Here is an 18,812-nt window from a genome sequence, read left to right as displayed (position 1 = left end):
TGAGCCTCAGCCACCCATCTGTGAAGTAGGCATAAGACCCAGAGGACACAGGGTTGCATTTACTGTCATCACCATTGTCAAGGTCATCATCACTGTGTGTCTGGCCTCCAGATTGGAAGTCCTGCCTTCCAAACAGTGCCTTCTCTCACCTTGGTTACATTGTTACAAGTTTATGTTTTTAATTATGTATATGCATATGTGTCTGTGTGGGGGTATGTGCACATGTGTGCAGGAGGGTGTCACATCCCCCGGAGTTATTGGCAGTTGTGAGCTGCCTAATGTGGGTACGGGGGATCAAACTTAGGTCTTCTGCAAGGACAGGAAGTGCTCTTAACTGCTGAGACATTTCTCTATCCCCCTTTCCTGCATCTTGATCTCATCTAATACTATTTCCCCTTGATCACAATGTCCTAGCCACTCTTGCCAACGTGTGTGTGTGTGTGTGTGTGTGTGTGTGTGTGTGTGTGTATGTTCAGAAATACATGTGCGTATTAGCACAGACAGAGGTCAGAGACAACCTTAGGTGTCATTTCTCAGGTGCCATCCACCCTGTTTTTGTTTTATTCTTTAAAATGGTCTCGTTGACCTGGAGCTGTCCAGTAATCCCCAGGTATCCCCTTGACACCCCCTCTCCAGAGTTGGGGTTACAAGTGTAAGCCACCATGCTTAGCTTTTTATGTAGGTTCTGGGGATTGAACTGAGATCCTGTGTTTGCCAGGCAACACTTTACTGAATAAGCCATCTCCAACTTGTTTGCGGAGCATTCTGAACATAAAGCTGCGATGGGGTTTTATGTTCCCTTCTCTGGGTAGATATTCACAAGCTTATTCCTTACTACCTTTGGACTCCTTTGGTTTTCATTTTGATTTTTGGTTCTTAGAGACAGAATTTTGCTATGTAGCTCAGGATACTCTTGAATTACACTGTGTAGTTCAGTTTGGGCTTGAACATGTGACAGTCCTTCTGCCTCAGCCTTTTGAGTGTTGGATTACAAGTATGTGATGCCACCCCTTGCTTCCTTCTCTGGATCTCTACCAGCCTAGCATGGTGAGGCTGCCTGACCCTCTGTGAAAGAACCTCCCACCCTTCACCGTCTTCATGTATGAGTTCTCTGGCTGATACTTGTCACGTCTAATGTTTGCTGACCTGGGTCTCCCCTGTGAGTTCCAGGGCCTAGAATAGTACTTTCCATATGAAACATGTTTAAAAAATACCTCATGAGTGTGCAAACAAATGAGTGGATTTTGTCTGGTCTGAGATGGGATCCTTTGGTCTCTCACACTCCATAGACATCTGTAATGTAGTATTTCAACAAATGGATAGTTCCTGGAGGCTCCCTGAGCCACAGTGAGCCCCGGGTTCCTGGGATAGAGTGTGAACTCCTCTGAGGCGCTAGGGACCTGTCAGGTGCCATGCATGGCAGGGCTCTCCTTTAAGCACTTCCTGCACTTGTAGCTGCCCCTTCTGTCCCATTACTGTCCCTTCCACCCAGATTGGAAGGGTCCAGGAACAAGGACTTCACCTGCTTAGTGCTCTGACCTAGGACAAGGGCACATGTGTGTGGATCTGGTGTCTGAATTGAAGAAGCAAGGCAAGGTTGGGACCAGCTGACAGAACTTGGGTATACCCGGGAAGGGTGACTGGCCCTGCCTGGGAAAACACAGGATAGAGACCTGAGGAGTCTCATAGGAAGTGAGGCCCCTCCTGTCCCTTGGCAGATTGCCTGATGCCTCACTTGGCTACCGGTATGGCAACTTGGTAACCATGGGAGGGTGGTGGCACCCCTCCCTTGGGAGCTGGGTGGTCCTTCTGTATTTCAGCTTCTACCTGAACCTGTGTCCTTGCAGTTAAAAACAGTCAAGGATGGGAGTACAAGGACACTTGTCTTCTGCCACCAACAGGGACTCTGCTCCCTCTTCTCAAAGAGGGCTACAAGACTACAGATCGGGGAAGGCAACACCTTAAAAAATCCCTCCATCTTATCTTAGAGGTGAACCCAAGCCTCTCTCCCCAGGCTAGTGTGACTCAAGATGAGCTATGGATGTCACCACTGGAAGGCTCTCTGGGGTAGGCAGACATCTGCCTGGAAGTCCCAGAGGCCCTCTAGGCTTAGGACCTTGGCAGACATCACCAGTTAATCAAGGCACTCTGTCGCAAGACCATGGTAGGCATCACCTATCAATCATGGCACTTTTTTTTTTTTTGAATCCAGACACAGTGTAAAAATCCTCAGCATGGGCTATTTTAGGCAACAGCTATGAGAGAGAGAGAGAGAGAGAGAGAGAGAGAGAGAGAGAGAGAGAGAGAGAGAGAGAGAGAGAGAGAGAGAGAAAGTTGACTATCATCAATCTACCAGATGGGTCAGAAATTTATATGATGTCACATGGGAAGTCCACGGTGCAGATCTGGAACCAGATCTACATTGCCTGAGTCCCCCACTAGGGCTTGCCCTTCTCTGCCCTATTGCTTCCTTTTTTCCATCAGAACTATGGTTTCTAGGTGCTAGAGAATAGCTTTTAACCCATGAATTACATGCACTAAGGATTTCTTCAGTGTATTGTCTGTCTGGAAGGTTCTTTTCTAAGGGAGGAGTGAATAGTATTCATCAGCTCTCAAAGAGGCTCCTTCAAGACCAAGAAAAGTGTTGAAATCAGAAAAGAGAGTCAGCTTGCTACTCAGTATGTGGGCTACAGTTCAATAGTGTTGGCCTCATCTAGGGGGTGTCAGAAAGGCAGACTCGCAGGTCCCACCCCAAACCTGTAGGGACAGAATCTACATTTAACAAGGTCCCTGAGAGGTACCAGGTTGAAATTCACTGGGCACATCAGTGTGGAGCACCTGCCGATTGCTGGCTCTGAGGCAGGCGTGGTCCGTGCCCTCATTTGAGAGAGTGGAGAGGAACAGGTGCCATAGCCGAGCGGGGCTGAGTAGCTCTGTGGGTCTGCCAAGGCCAATTCAAGGGATGTCTTTGTTTAAAGGGAAGAGCAAAACGACCCCAGCCCGCGTTAAGCTGAGTGTTTCTTGTGGGGAGGAATTCGTTGGCTCGGCGAGCTGCTGCACAGCAGGGCAGTTCAAAGAGGGACTGGTCTCGGGACCTAGGGAGCTGAGCAGCAGATATGTCGCTCATGGCTGGCATTTCCCACAGTTCCCAGCACTGAAGGCAGCTCACCCGAGGTGGAATTGCTTTCAAGGGCGCTGCCGCTAGGTGCTTTCAGCTGGTTCTAACTGGTTGCTCTCTGGGAAGCTCTAAGGAAGTTGGCCTTCTGTCAGCTGAGGTGCAAGCCTGCAGCACAGGAGATGGACGGCTTGCCTTGATGGGGTGGGAGGAAGGAATTCTCCCTCTAGCCCCACCCTCTGCCCTGCATCCATGTTTCCTGCTGTTGAGGGCTGGGCTGTTCTGGGACTTTCCATGAGGCCTTGATGTATGGAGAAGGAACTTATTTTCCTACCTAAAATCAGGTACATGCTTGGCAAGGCCAGTAATGGCCTGGGGCCAGGGCCTGGGGGAGCTGTGACTTCGGGTCCTGAGAACTCTCCCCTCAAGGGGCTGTGGTTATCAGTTCCCAGGCCACCATGTGCTCAGTCTGTGGTACTTGTTCAGCACAGCCTGACTAGCTTCTTGCTGACTCTGTCCTTTTGTGTGATAGTTGTATTGCCGATGCCCCCATTTTTCCTTTCAGGCAAACTGTGTATAAGGTATGGCACTTCTTGCCGGATGGTGGTGGCGCACGCCTTTAATCCCAGCACTTGGGAGGCAGAGGCAGGCAGATCTCTGTGAGTTCGAGGCTGGGCTGGACCTACAGCCTCCAAAACATTACAGAGAAACCCTGTCTCGTAAAAACAAACAAACAAACAAAAGATATGGCACTTCTTAACAAACTTGTTTGGCATAACACATAGCTGGCTCAAAACTTTCTGGTCCCAAGCTTCCCTATCCTCTTTATCTTCTGATCCCCTTGTTCTTTCCTCTCATGGACCTGTCACTGAATAGTAACCTGCTGGTCCAGGCCACCCACCATGGTGTTTTCATTCCCGGGTCCCTATGCAAGTGCATTCTGAGATGAAGGCTTACCTGGCCTTCCAGCAGGGGTCACAAGCTAGCCTCTTGCTCAGCTAAAGTGCTTACTGTCCCTGGCCAAGGCCTTCCCAACTCCCATGCTACTGTCTCCTTGATCCTGAGGGGTATGTGTAGAATGGAGTTAAACTCAGGCCTGAGCTATGAGTTGATATGGGTATGTTACACACACACACACACACACACACACACACACACACACACCCCTACCTCTTACTGGACTATAATCCACATACCATATAGTTCACCTGTTGAGTTTATATAGTTTACAGTTCTGTGGGTTTTTAGTACATCCACAGATAAGTAATTGTCATCACAGCCAGTTGTATGACTAATTTTTACCCACCAAAGATACTTTGTATTCATGACTAGTCAATTCCCATCTCTCCTCACTCCTGTCCTGGTAAACACTAGTCTTTTTATCTCAATAGATTTTGCTTCTGCATTTTGTATAAATCAGGTTACTGGTTTTGTGTGTGTATGTGTGTGTGTGTATGTGTATCTGTTGTCAAGGTTCATCTGTGTCGTAACATATAGCACACAGTTATAATCTATTGTGTGTATATGTGTACAAACCACAGTTTGTTTAGCTATTCGTGTCTTGATGGACCTCTGGATTTCTGGATCTTGTAAAGGAACCTGCTGTCAACATTGATGCTCCACACAGACTGATTTTGCTTCTTGCCTCTACCACTTCCTTGGTGTGGAGCCTTTGGCAAATTTTGCTTCAGTTCTCGGAGCTTGTTTCCTGAGTGTCAGAGAACTGGGAAGACTATGACCATCTCAGTGTCACTGGTAATTGTGGCTATAATTTACTCTATACCCTCGTCTTGTTATGACAGGAACTGCGCATATGTTATGCCATTGAATTCAGTCCCACAAGGGACAGGAGAGACTCTTTCACAGTTAGTATGGCTCTCTTCTGTGACAAGCTCACATGCTGCCTTGTCATCATGAATCATTTAGTGACTAGATGAGTTCTTTTTCCAGTGTGGGTGTCCAAGCTTCCCCATTCTCTGTTCCTTTGGCCTTTTCACATTATCAGGGCTATCATAATTCTTTCTTTTCCTTTTTAAAAGATGCTTCTTAAACCGTTGACGTATATGAAGAGTACAGTGACTAAAACACGCTCTCCATGGCTCTGTCTCTCCTGCTTCGATGCCACTGAAGCATCATTTCTCACACAGGATTTGCTCCTTCACCCCAGGTCCCAGAGTATTCCTGGGACAGGGCTCCTGCTGACTCTTAAATAATGTTGAATATGAGAAAAAACTAAACCTTTGTTCGGTAAGTTATTGAAATTTGGAGCCCTTTGTTACTGCCTCATAACCTAGCGGGAGCTGACAGATGACAGTGACAAAAGTGTGTGGTGGGTTCTATCACACACGGGAATCGAGGCTCATACACTCTGTAACTTTCTTTAGTTTTCTCAGAGAGTGATAGAGGCTGGGCTGGGGCTCAGTAGCAGAGCACTTGCCCAACCTGGACAAAGCCCTGGACTTGGTCCCCAGCGCTACAGAAGGGAGATCAGGGGAAAAGGGCTGCTTCAATGCTAACCCTGGTGATATAGCTCCAGAGCCTGTGCTGCTGGGATGGAAGTGAGTGGGCTGTTTGGTGGAGATGAGTAACAGGGAGTAGATGGAGCACCTGGTAAGTGCATGATGTCAGGCTTTGTAGTATGGGGTTGGGGCAAATCCTGGAAGGCTTGGATACTCTGTGTTCTGTGAAGCGTCCCAGTGCCAGATGGGGAATTAGAGTGTACCTTTGTCCACAACCCACTTCTTTCAATGTGTTTATTCAGTTGGTCCTGAGTGCTGGTAGAAATGGCTTCCTAAGGAAAGGTAGCCATTGGTGGGAACAACATTTTGGTGTCAGCTGTCTCCCAGTGACTGTTGCAAGGCCCTGTCTATAAAGACTGTATAAACAGTCATTTCTTGTTGGCTGGAGCAAAGAGAATAACTGCCTTCCTTTCTCTGTTGAGTATAGAGCCCCCTCTGCCATTGTATTTACTTTGCATCCAGAATGTTCCAGGCTTCAATGACCTTTTGAGTTCACATTTTTCCCCACCTTCTTCCCATGTTTCCCATTTGTCAACATAACCTTCAGTTGTACTAGAACGTAGTACTTGTATGGTCAATGAGATACTATTTTATTTGCATGGTCAATGAGATACTATTTTATTTGCATGGTCAATGAGATACTATTTTATTTGCAATTAAGTATAATTCAGCATTGAAATGATTCTGCTTTCAATCCAGACCCTGCCTCCGCCTCTGGTGTAAGATTAATTATCTCTCTCATAATGTTCTGCATACATCTCTGCCCTTATTCTATACTACGTTGTAATTATAGCACCGTGTGTTATAATTGCCTCTTTACTTGTCTGCCTCTTCAGGTAGACAGTTTCAGCAAAGTCTTGGTTTCATTCATCTGCATTGTGAGTCTTCAGCACAGGCAGTGGCACTGAATAGGTAATTATTAAAGATCCTATTGGATGCATGAAAATTACCTGCTGTGTCTCCCCTCCCCCACCTGATAGCCCCTCAGGATGGAGATTGTTCTCCAGACACTCCCCTCACCCCCCATCAAGAAAACCATGGCATAAGAAATGAGCCCAATGAATGTTTAGCTTATTGGATAAGTGCAAATAGAATTTCTGCAGGGTTAGAAAGCACAGTATGAATGCTGCAAACATTAGCCTGGAGACCCCGGCACAGTCCTCCTTTCCCTCTCGAGTGCTCACAGATGCCTCATTGCTTCCTTGTCTCTCCTCTCGGTGACTTCATGGTCTCTCCTTCAGACCCTATGTAATAAGGCCAGGGGCATTCTCCTTTTCCCATGCCTGAGGGTAGAAACAACCAGATCTGCAGTGAACCGAGATCCTGCTCTGACTTCAGCTTCCTGCCCACCTTGGGCAGGTACATTAGCTCCAACTCTCCTGTGAAAATGGCCCATACTCAGCATCAATGTGTGTGTGTGTGTGTGTGTGTGTGTGTGTGTGTGTGTGTGTGTGTGTGTGTGTACAGGTGCTCATGCCAATGCCTCATGAAGGATGTCAGGCATCCTGCTCTCTTGTCACTCACTTGAGCCAGGGTCTCTTGCTGAACCTGAAGCCAGCTGGTGGCCAGAAAGCCACAGAGATGTTCCTGCCTTCCACACCCCTATGGTTACAGATGTATGTGGCCACACTAGTATTTTTACATGAGAGCTGGGAATCCAAATTCAGGTCCTTATGCTGGCAGTCTCACCTTCTGAGACATTTCTCCAGCCCTGAAACATGATGTTTTGGGGGCAGCTGGTGGAAATAAAGTGTGATTTTGAACCACAGTGGATGAGACGGGCATGTCCCCCAGTCTTGAAATCATCCCTCCTGTGAGACCCCCCCCCAGTTCCAGCCAGGCCTTGCCCCTGGTGAGCATCATGACCTCTGCACTGGGTTAGCACCATGGACAGTTCCCATTGCTGTTGGGACTGCTGTTGCTTGGCTTCTTTCTATGCAGTGTCTTAGGCCTTTCAGAGCCATTCATGACTTTGTACCATGAGAGGATCAAACCCTTGCAGAATTAGCTTCTACATGCCGTTGGTCATCTAGCACCTCGATTCTGGGGATGCTGAAAATGCGTACTGTAATATCAGTGAAATGATGACCATTAGACCTGGTATTGGAGAACAGTTGATGATAATATACAGGTTAATGATAATATTCAGGGTTTACCTAATGCCAGATGGTTGCAGATGGGTGTCTATTCCTTCCTGTCCCACCCGGAGTGTTGTCTGTTCTCTGTACACTTAGCAGACCTTCCGTTTGGAGAATGCAGATGTGAGCCAAGTGGACATTCACCAACGATCTTGTCACCATTCTTCCCCACCAAAGATCCCCTGCACTGAATGCCATTTCTTCAGGATGTTGCTTTCTGATGAGGAAAAACCTCTGTGTTAACCTACCCAGTCCACAGCATGCTGTAGGGAGCCTTCTAAGTCTGTATCCCATGGCCCAGCATTTCCAGCCTTAGGTTTGTGCCTTGCAGAACTGAGCACAACCGGTCACCAAAAGACACATGCAAGAATAGTTTTGGCAGAGCCATTTGTAATATCTCCATATGGAGATTACCCAAGTGCTCACCAATAATAGAATAGATGAGAATTATTTTTGATACATTCGCATATTGTACTACAATGAAGAGAGTGAATGAAACCATTAGGGTGACAAACCTCATAAGTACAGTTTTGAGTGAGAGAAGCCCAACAGTAAAGAAAATAGATTAGGTGGTTCTAGACATTACAGGCTAAGCTGGGGAGATCCTTCACTTAATAAGGTGCTTGCTGTGCATGGGCATCGAAGGATGATCCCAGCAGGTGTGTAAAAAGCAGTGAAGAACATCTGTAAGCCCAACACTGGGTAGGCAGAGACATGCAGATCTCTGGAGCTCACTGGCCGTTCTAGCCAATCAGTGAGCTCTAGGTTCAGTGAAAGACTGTGTCTCGAAGATAAGGTGGAGAGTATTTGAGGAAGGCACACAGCATTGACCTCTGGTCTCCATACACCCACACATACATAGACCACACACACACACACACACACACACACACACACACACACACACACACACGCATGCATGTGCGTGCACATATACACACACAGGAAGGGGCGACACACTTTTGAATAACACAGTCTGTGCTCTTAGGCATCGGAACAGTTATGCTCTTCTTGTGGGGAGGTAGCTAGATGTGGGCAGGGGAAGCTCCTGGGCATTAGGAATGCTCTGTTTCTCCATCTGGCAGCTGATCGTATAGACTAGTACACTGTGTAATATTTATTAAGCTCTGAGCTCCTAAACACTGTATACTACATATACACTTTTCTTTGTGTATATTATAATTCAACAAACAGTTGTATTAAAAAAATTCCCTACTAGGCTGGGTGTGATGGGACACACCTTTAATCCCATCTATGGGGAAGCTGAGGCTGGGGGATCTCTGTGAGTTCAAGAACAGCCTGGTGTCTGCTTCAAGTTCTAGGCCAGCCAAAGCTACATAGTGAGACCTTGTCTTAAAAGCAAAACACAACTTCATCCGGGGGAGAAGAGGAGCAGGCCTCAGACTTTCCTGTTTGGGAGGTGGGGAGGTGGCTGGCCACCTTTGGAAGTATTCCACCCACCAGAATGTCGAGATCACTGGAGGAAAGGATAATGGATAAGCAGCAGGAATCTGGGGTTGTAAATTAGGACCAGGTCTGAAAAGCAGTGTGTCACAGCCTTTGATGTTCTGCAAGCCCTGGGTGCCTCCGAAGTTTCAATCAAAGAAGTGTGTTCTTTAGAAAGCCCATGCAGGTCACAGGGAGAGCTAGTGGGAAAGGACAGTTCTGTAGTGGACACAACATTGGGGATAAAAGAGGAAAATGACAGTAAGGTATTTTAAAATCTCTCTCTCTCTCTCTCTCTCTCTCTCTCTCTCTCGTGTGTGTGTGTGTGTGTGTGTGTGTGTGTGTGTGTGTGTGTGTGTTTCAGTGATGGGGTCAAACTCAGAGATTTATGTGTATTTTTTAAATGCTCCACCACTGGGCCACATCTCCAGCCCTTTATATTTTTTTTCTTTTTGAGGTAGAATTTCATTTCAACCCGGACCTTGGACTCTTTCTTTTCCTACTTCAGCCCCCAGAGTGCTGGGTTTGCAGATGTACACCACCATGAACAGCTTAGGAGGAAGCTGAAACAGTCTGGTGGGGCACCTTACTCAAAAGCATATAACTAATGGTATAGCTGAGGGCCAGGGTTAAGGGCCCAGGCAACCAGGCTCTGAAGACTTCTCCATGGCCCACACTTGAGGCCGCTAGACACCAGCACCTCCTGGAGATGCTCTAGATATCTCAGTGAGTGGCTGTGGACCAAAGAACAGAGAGCTTGATAGCCATACATGAGTTGTTGCATCAGTGACATGATGCCCCTCCCAGAGCCACAGGCATCCTGAACAGTGGAAGTATTGGTCTGGAGGGTCCTCAAGTTCACTCCAAATGGAGGCTAATCTGGCCTCAAGGGAAGGCAGGTTCTGATCACTCTAGATCAAAGGGGGGACTCTAGGTCAAAGTGGGGGGCTAGTAAGGCTCTTCATAGAAGTCACCAGGTTTGTGATTCCTCCGTCAGTCCTCAGAGACAGCCAGAGGCACTGTCAGTACTCTGAGCCCCACAGGTGGCTTCAGCTTTCAATTTTCAGGTGGGTTTGATTCAGTCAAGTAAGGCAGGGGAAGCTAAAGCCACTAGGAATATCCAGGCCTTGGAGAGGCTGGCCATAAAGGGAAGTAGCAGCCATCAGAAAAAGCAACAATGTTTCGGGGCCTTGGTGTTTCATCCTCATTTTAATTAATTGAGTCGCCTGGAGCTCTTGTACCTTGGAATTCACAGGCTGCTATGTGGACCTACAGTGAACACACAGAGATTTAGACTCTAGTTGGGGGATCAGTGGTAGTTAGGGATGGAGGGCTTAGGGACCTGGGACAAGTGTTATGTAACCTCTCAGCTTCAGGTTCCTTGTGTGGAAGACAAAGTGGGCAACATTCACCTGCAGACATTCAAATGCCAAGGTGAGAAGTAGCTCGCCACCCTCCATCCTCCACCCTCCACCCTCCACCCTGCACCCTCCACCCTCCACCTCCACCCTCCATCCTCCACCCTCCATCCTCCACCCTCCACCCTGCACCCTCCACCCTCCATCCTCCACCCTCCATCCTCCACCCTCCACCCTCCATCCTCCATCCTCCACCCTCCATCCTCCATCCTCCACCCTCCATCCTCCACCCTCAATCCTCCATCCTCCATCCTCCACCCTCCATCCTCCACCCTCCACCCTCCACCTCCACCCTCCACCCTCCATCCTCCATCCTCCATCCTCCACCCTCCATCCTCCACCCTCCACCCTCCATCCTGCACCCTCCATCCTCCACCCTCCATCCTCCACCCTCCATCCTCCACCCTCCACCCGAGACCTCCAGTGGCTGGGGATACAGGGTCTGTTGTTCCCACTGTGGTCCTGGCCTCCCACTTGTCCTGGTTTGTCTGATGTATGCCTGGATGTGTTACTGAACTACTACTCCAAGCCTGTTTCCTTGTTGTAAAATTAGGCTATAATGATTGCCTCTCAGAGGTATTGTAGATTGAGTTATGTGTCTAATAATGCACAGAACAGGGTAACAGCCCAAAATAATTGTGTCTGCTCTCATAATTTGTCATTATTATTTTCCTGCTTTTGTAAAGGCTCTTAGAAGAAGATGTGTTAAGCCCATTTCCCCTTCAGGTATGAGCAACTGAGTCGCATTCTCTTACTGGAGATGTGTAGTTTTCTTGGGGACTTGTCTTTATGCCAAGCCAGTGAAACAGCTTTAGTGGGTGAGCAACTGGTATCCTCAGTGCTGAATGGAAGCAAATGAGGACTAAGCTTACACTGTCACCATGAGGCCTTCAGGACTCTGCTCCAGTAGAGGTGGAGATTTAGGAGTTGGGTAAAAAAAAGTCTCCTTGGAAGAAATGCCCTTGAACTCTGTGGTAGAGACAGTCAATTCAGCTCAGTGGCTCATTGAGGGCTGGAGAGATGGCTCCATGGTTAAGAGCACTGGCTGCTCTTTTAGAAGACCCGGGTTTGGTTTTTAGCACCTGCATGGAGACTTATTGCCATCTGTAACTCCAGTTCCAGGGGAATCTGATGCCTCTGGCCTCTGCTGACACCTACACTCAGATCCACATTCTCACATACACATGTACACAACTACACATATTTTAAAAAATAAAAATAAATCTTAACTAAAGAAGGAATCTGAATGAGGGTATGTGCTCAGTATGTAAAGGTGCTTGCAGCCAAGACCCAGGCCCCATATGGTGGAAGTAGAGAATTGACTCCTGATTTACACACACACACACACACACACAGGACGCCTGGCGTGGAAATCAGAAAGACCTGGGTTTGACGTCAGCTATGGGTGTATCCTTAGCGTTACTAAGCTAACCCCAAACTTGCAGTTCTCCTGCCTGCATGTCTCCAGTCCTGGCGTTACCACTGAGTACCACCACACCCAGTGAGGTCACTTTCTGGTCCCCACTTTCTTCCTGTGTAAAGTGGAGTAGTAACAACCTCATGGTTAGTGTGAGAATTTGGGAAATAAGCAGGTCAATGGCACTGACATAGCGGTAATAACGCACTGGTGACAGCCACCCTGGTTGAGCGCTGACCTGTGTCACTAGAATTTCCAGAGGGTGAAATCCTATTACATTTTCACAGAAACCATTGCATTTATCTTTTATTGAATTTTGTTCTTTGACAACTTCATACACACACGGTGCATTCTGATTGCTGTTACTTCCATTTCTCTCATCTCTCACCCATGTTTAGTATTCCCACTGTCCCTTTCTTACACCCATGTCTTGTATGTGTGTACGTGTGTATGTGTGTATGCGTGTATGTGTATATGTGTGTGTGTATGTGTGTGTGGCAGACTGAGTTTAACCTGAGCAATCTGTGTGAGCATGAGTGTGGCGCTGTCTGTGGGAGCATGGTGGTTCATCCCTGGGTATACAGCCGAAGGAATATGTGCTTCTCCCTCAGAACCCATCAGTACTCAGTAGTTCTGCAGGAAGGCTCAGGGCACTGTTGGTCTCCTTCCAGTCTACTATTGGCTGTTGGCAATGCCAGTCTTGTGCAGACCCATTGCAGGTGGCTCCTGCTGGAGTGGGGTTGTGACTGCACTGACTGTGCCACACTGTAACCTATTCCATTTAACGCCCACAACACATCTAAGAATGTTGTGCTGTTACTCCCATTCTGTGACAAAATGGGCTGAGAGTGCCTGATATGGGCATTGTTTAAGGATAGATCTGGGGGCGGTGGTTGGAAGCTTGGTGGTAACGTTGAGGGAGGAAGGAGAGGAGAAGAGAGGGAACCAAGGTGGGGAAGTTGTGGGAATGGACTTGGAGCATGAGGAGCCCAGCCAGGCTAGGGAGACAGGGAGAGCAGGAGCTGTGAGCGAACTGGTGCAATGATTATATTTAATTCGTCAGAACAGGAAGAGCCATTCTGGGGTTTGGAGTAAGGTCATGGCATGGTTAGAGCTGTGATCTATTTGTGAATGTGTTTGTATTCCACTTTCACTTATATTGTGGACTAAATACACTTAACTATAAAAAATCCAAATGGCAAATAAGCACACAAAAGAGAAATAAACTCTCCTCCCCAGTGGACTAGATGGAGTCTAAATCGGTGAAGCTATTTGGCAGAGTCAGCTAAAGCGGAACAAATATCTACCTTGTGACCCAGCAGCTCCACTCCCAGCTACATTTCCAAAGGACACAGGTGCAGATCCCCCCCCCAGAGCCTTCCGCTAAAATAGCCGCAGCAATATCACTCCTCCATAGCTTCAAACTTGATGAGAAGCCAGCAAAAGCCCCGCCTCCCCAAAACAGCCCGTAAACAAGTTGTGTCAAGTGACTACAAACAGCAACGTGCACGGACCTCAAAGGTGGAAGCAGCTTAAGAAGGCAGCTGCTTCTCCCCAGAAAAGAAGGGCTCCTTACATAACCGTGAAAGCCACCCAAAAGTAATGGCTGCCAGTAGAGACCCGAGTGGCGGCTGCCCCTTAAACTACTGGGAAAGGTGCTGGGCTCCTTGAGGTCCTAGGAATGCTTGTTGTTGTTTGTTTTCAAATCTGTGCTAATTATACAACCTTATTTAGTTTGTAAAAATCGCCAAGCTACACTTATGGTCAGTTTCACTTACGCTTAGGTGTAAAAGTTATAAAAACTGATCTTGTACACACTCCTGCTAACATCTCCACCCCGCAATTACTCGCCATTGGCTTTTTTAGTTCATGTCTTCCTAGATTTTTCTGTTCATATGAATAAATATAAAGACCAACTGCTCGCTCGCTCTCTCTCCACACACACACACACTCACACGCGCACACATGCACAGCTATCTATAGCTTTACAGAAATGGCACCACATTTTACATACTGCCTGCAACCTGCTTCTTTAACTTAGCAGTCTGCTGAGGGAGCCGTTGTGTGTCACTGAGGATGTGGATGAAGTCTTTTATTGTGGTGATGTGTCATTTAGTTAACTGGTCCTTCATCGGTGGGCAGTCAACTCCGGTATCTCATTGATGTGAACAGGACAGTGGAGAACCCCTTGGTGCATAGTGTTGTGCTCTTCTGTGATTGCCTGTGTAGAATGGACTAGTCAGAGAGGAATGCCTTGGTCTGAAGTGGTGTTTTAATCTGTTAATGGCTTGTGGGTGGTGGATTGGAAGCGACTCAGAAGCCATTTAGAGTTCAAGCTTGAGGTAGCAGGGGTGCTTGGCTGTAAAGATGGACAGGAAGGGGGATATACAGTATAAGGGACAATGACTTTGCAAGCCCTGGAACACAGTGAATGAGTGAAAAAGCCTCTGTAATCCCAGGAAATTCTGAAGCTTGGTGGGGGGGTTGGGGGAACATGGAGTAGAGGCTTATTGGAAGAAGAAAGCCCTTAAAAGACTGGACTTTCTTTAGGTTGAGCCCAGGGACCTGGTTCTCTTCCATATGGTGATGAAATACAGTTTCAATAAACACAGGCTTAGGGACTGTGACTAGAGTGTAGGACTCATTTGCATAGGGTGGCTCTGAGGTTGTGGGGGAGTGATAAACCATTGATGGCAAGGAGAGAGGAAGATTAGATAGATAGATAGATAGATAGATAGATAGATAGATAGATAGATAGTAGATAGATTTTGGCAATGGCCTAATGTATGTCAAAGCCAGAAGGGCTGTGAACAGAGGCAATGGCAGGTGAAAACCCAGTAAAATTCACTATCAAAGACGTCAAAGAAAGACAGAGTCCATAACTCCAGCTCAGCTAGTAAAGCAGTCAGTGTCCTAAGTTAGTCCCCGTCTCTGCTGACCACCACGGATGTGCCATTACGTTCTGGCTCTTCCCAGGACTTAGCTTACCTGTGATTAATCTGCTTTCTGCTTTCTGCTCTCAACAGTGAGGTCACAGAGCCAGGGACCAGGCCACTTTGGCTCCATCTTCTAGTCCTCAGTCATCGCTGCCTTCTGTCCCTTCCCCTTGTCTCCTCCCCTTCCTCTAATAAATTGGGAGGGGGGACTTAGGATCCTGGGGGAGAAAATGCAGACTATACAGTCTGAATTGAATTTGGGGTACAGCAAAGATGAGTGCTTAGTGAAAACTAGGACATCCATACTCAGTTTATCAAACAAAAGGGTGACCAGCCCTGAGGGTAGCCAGTTGCACTTTTGGTGTCCAGGGTCTACAGAACACAAACTTTGAGCTCCACAATGGTAATTGTGTAAGATGGAAAGAGTTCTTTGCCCCGTGTTCATTACCTCTAGAAAGCCTCTTCCATGCTTAATCTACCAGGTAGTGACACTTTTGTCCCCGTTATCTGTGGAGGGGATGGTTGTCCCTGATTCCAGTGACTGTGTTCATGCTTTCCTAACTTCCCTGACTAAAAGCCACCTATCCTGATGTGATCTTTCTCAAGGTTAGACTGGAAGATGTCTCTTCTCCCAGAGGGGGGTTATGAGGAGGGACATTGTCTTCCTAGGGAACAAGAGCCTGAGACAGCATCAGCAACAGATGACTTATGGAGGAGTTGAGTAGCTGAGGTTAGGTGATGAACACTCCTGGATTGCTTGGGTACAGAGAGTCTCCAGGTAGAAGAGTGTAGCATGTGTGTGCAAACATCAGCAAGACAGCTGAGCAGGGTAAACTGGGAATGTCATGAGGTCATCGTCTCTCTGTAATGACTGTGGCACTTCTGAGTAGCATCTCCTGTATGCCAGGCATGGTGGCAAAGATTCCGTCATCAACCCCTTACAGGCTCCATCCTCCTAAAGAACCAGACTCCCTGTTTCCTGAATCCCACTGGCGTGAGGCGCGGGAGCCTCCCTGTGAGGCTCCTTGAGGACTACAGGCTGGCACAGACATGAAATACATCCTGGCCTCCTCAGCTCTGGGGACTGAACTGTTTGCCATGCATGACTCTGTATCAGCCTGTGAGGGTGACATGGAGGCAGGGCTCAGGGCTGGGGATTAGATGCCCGGGAAGGTGATTTAAGCGTGTCTGTAGGTGTCATGGATCTGAAGCCTCAGGGAGGGATTGTTTGCCCCTGTGCATGACTGCACTTGGCCTGCACCTGCTCGTGTGTAGAGGGACACCTCTCTCACCTGGTGTTTCTGGATCTGTCCACAGCTCTGCACAGGAACGGGAATGGAGATGACTGGTTAGAGAGAAGCAGGCTAGAGAAAATGAATGCAGACAGGAACACACATGTTCCTAGACACTGGTGACACACAGAGAAATGCATATTGCTACCTCTTCAGTGAGCTTTCTCCAGTGGGTGGGTGTGGGCCTTTTAAGACTGCACGTCTGAGCCGGGCGTTGGTGGCGCACGCCTCTAATCCCAGCACTCAGGAGGCAGAGGCAGGTGGATCTCTGTGAGTTCGAGACCAGCCTGGACTACCAAGCGAGTTCCAGGACAGCCTCCAAAGCCACAGGGAAACCCTGTCTCGAAAAACCAAAAAAAAAAAAAAAAAAAAAAAAAAAAGACTGCACGTCTGGTGTGCTGAGTTACCCTCAGACACATTGGACAGCGGCTAGAGACCCATAGAGACACACGAGGCACTCAGATGACACAGGTACGCACCAGGTAGCTGCTCTCAGACACAGACAGCAGTGTGGAAACACACACTCATATGGATACTTAGATTCCTTGCATTTTTGGGAGCATATTTATATGTGTTTCCATGACTATGCAGGCATTTCTGCATCCGTACACCAAGGACACATGTAGGAGACAGGAACACGTGAGCACACACTTTGGCAAACATACGTAGCTTTGATATCTCTGTGCATGCACATATGAGACTCGGATGAGAAGCCCTGATACCATTACAGTCCTGGGAAGAGGCCAGCAGATGAGGCTGGGGGTGACTTGGCCCACCTGGCAACAACATGCCAACAGGGATCACATGGCTGTATTCCCCAGTGAGTCAGTCAGCGAGCTCTCACTGATGAAGTCTGTGAGGTCTCCAGGCCACCTCCAGATTCTGGAGTGCTGTGGGAAAGGTCTCATAAAGAATCCACCCCACCCATAGTGAGCCATAGTGTCTGTGGGACCGGGAAGTCTTACCACGAATTATCAGGCCACAGGCCTCTGAGGGAGATCTTTTGGGAGCATATTCCTGCTCCTCCTTACTGGCTCTGTGAACCAGTCCCTGAGGTGTGCCATTGTCCTCTGACTGAAGGAGGGTGAATAGGAACCTCAGGTTTATGGACTCCTGGGGGCACCATGGTCTACCCAGCAGTCACCAGTTGGACACCCACAGTGAACACTGTTCTTGGCTCGGAGGCTTCCATTGGTGAACACACCTCTGTGGAGGCTGGCCAATAAAAAGCTATCACGTGACCACATCGGGTGGTCAGCACCAGGAAGAAACCTAAACAGGCTCTTAGGCAGAGGGGCTGACTGTGGAGGGGCTGGGTTGACAGGAGCTGGTTGGAGGCCTTCAGAGAGAGAGAGAGAGAGAGAGAGAGAGAGAGAGAGAGAGAGAGAGAGAGAGAGAGAGAGAGAGAGAGAGGGAGAGGAGAGAGATCACTGTGTCTCAAGACGGAGGCAAAGAAAGGCATGATGGGAAGGAATTGCAAGCACAAAGGCCATTTTGTTTCATCAAACCCTGCAGCTCTCCCATTTTACAGATAAACAAATGGAGACCCAGGGAGGCTGAGCCAAAGAGAAAGGCATTCAGGATTGGAGTCCTGCCATGTGGCTTCAAAGCCAGTGATCTTGGTGATCCTCTGGGTGGGTGAATTTGTTCTCTGGAGAATAGTTAGCAATGCCTGGATACATTTTGGTTGGCACACCTGGACTGGGATGCCACTAGCATCTAGTGACGATGGCTAAAGATACTGCTAGGGATTCCATAGTGAGCAAGACAACACCAACAGCATGGCAGGATGCTACCTACAGAGCCAGTTCTCTGGCATTGAGAGGCCCTGGCCTGACCTTGCAGAGCCCTTGAAAGAGCATGAATCATGGTAGGTGCTTAATGATATCCGTAGAGGACAAGGGGATCAATGGAGAAGACCGCAGGGGGAGACAGTGTGCAAATAAGCCTATCTGTTAACCGAGCTTGAGAGGGTGTTGCATGCTGGGTAGCTATGAAGAGCATCCTGTGCCCCAGGGAGACTGGGTACAGGTGAGCCAGTGGGTTTGAGGACATTGGTGGGCTGGGTTAGGGCTAAAGCCTGGCTGCCCTCAGCCTCTGAAATGCTAACCAGACAACTTCGTTCTCTGTTCCTCCTCCTCCCCGTGTCTCTCCCCGTCTCTCTTGGCCCTGTGCTCAACAGCAGACAGCCGGAGGCTGAAGGGTGCCATTCAGAGGAGCACAGAGACAGGACTGGCCGTGGAGATGCCCAGCCGGACCCTGCGCCAAGCCAGCCACGAGTCCATCGAGGACAGCATGAATAGCTATGGCTCAGAGGGCAAGTGAGTGTCGGGTCTCCACCTCCCTGCAGCCTTCCTGCTCCCTATCTTCTCCCTGGGGGAGGGATTAAGCAAGCCTGACTCCCAAGAACCCTTAGGCCTTGGCCAGTGGGATGTTGACTAAGCCTCTAGGGCCTTCAGATGACATGGGTAAGAGCCTAAGCTTTGCGCTTGATCCCAGCTCTACCACTTTGAATCTGTGTGACCTTGAAC

The 18,812-nt window shown here is 48.3% G+C and overlaps 1 protein-coding gene across 2 annotated transcripts in view; it reads left to right on the top strand.

Annotated features, from left to right (window-relative positions):
- Positions 1-18,812, top strand: part of Rims4 (regulating synaptic membrane exocytosis 4) — a 61,179-nt gene that overhangs the window by 21,785 nt on the left and 20,582 nt on the right. Inside the window, exon 2 of one of the 2 annotated variants that reach the window (XM_040732772.1) lies at positions 18,467-18,602. In XM_040732772.1, coding sequence (XP_040588706.1) covers positions 18,467-18,602 — 136 coding nt within the window. Of the gene's footprint in view, positions 1-18,463; positions 18,603-18,812 lie in introns of both variants that reach the window. The other variant, XM_040732771.1, reaches the window with a different exon arrangement.

This window comes from Mesocricetus auratus, unplaced genomic scaffold (genome assembly GCF_017639785.1).
Source record: "Mesocricetus auratus isolate SY011 unplaced genomic scaffold, BCM_Maur_2.0 Super-Scaffold_100028, whole genome shotgun sequence".
Taxonomy (NCBI): domain Eukaryota; kingdom Metazoa; phylum Chordata; class Mammalia; order Rodentia; family Cricetidae; genus Mesocricetus; species Mesocricetus auratus.
Note: the sequence above shows the minus strand (reverse complement) of the source record. Positions and strands in the feature narration are given on the sequence as shown.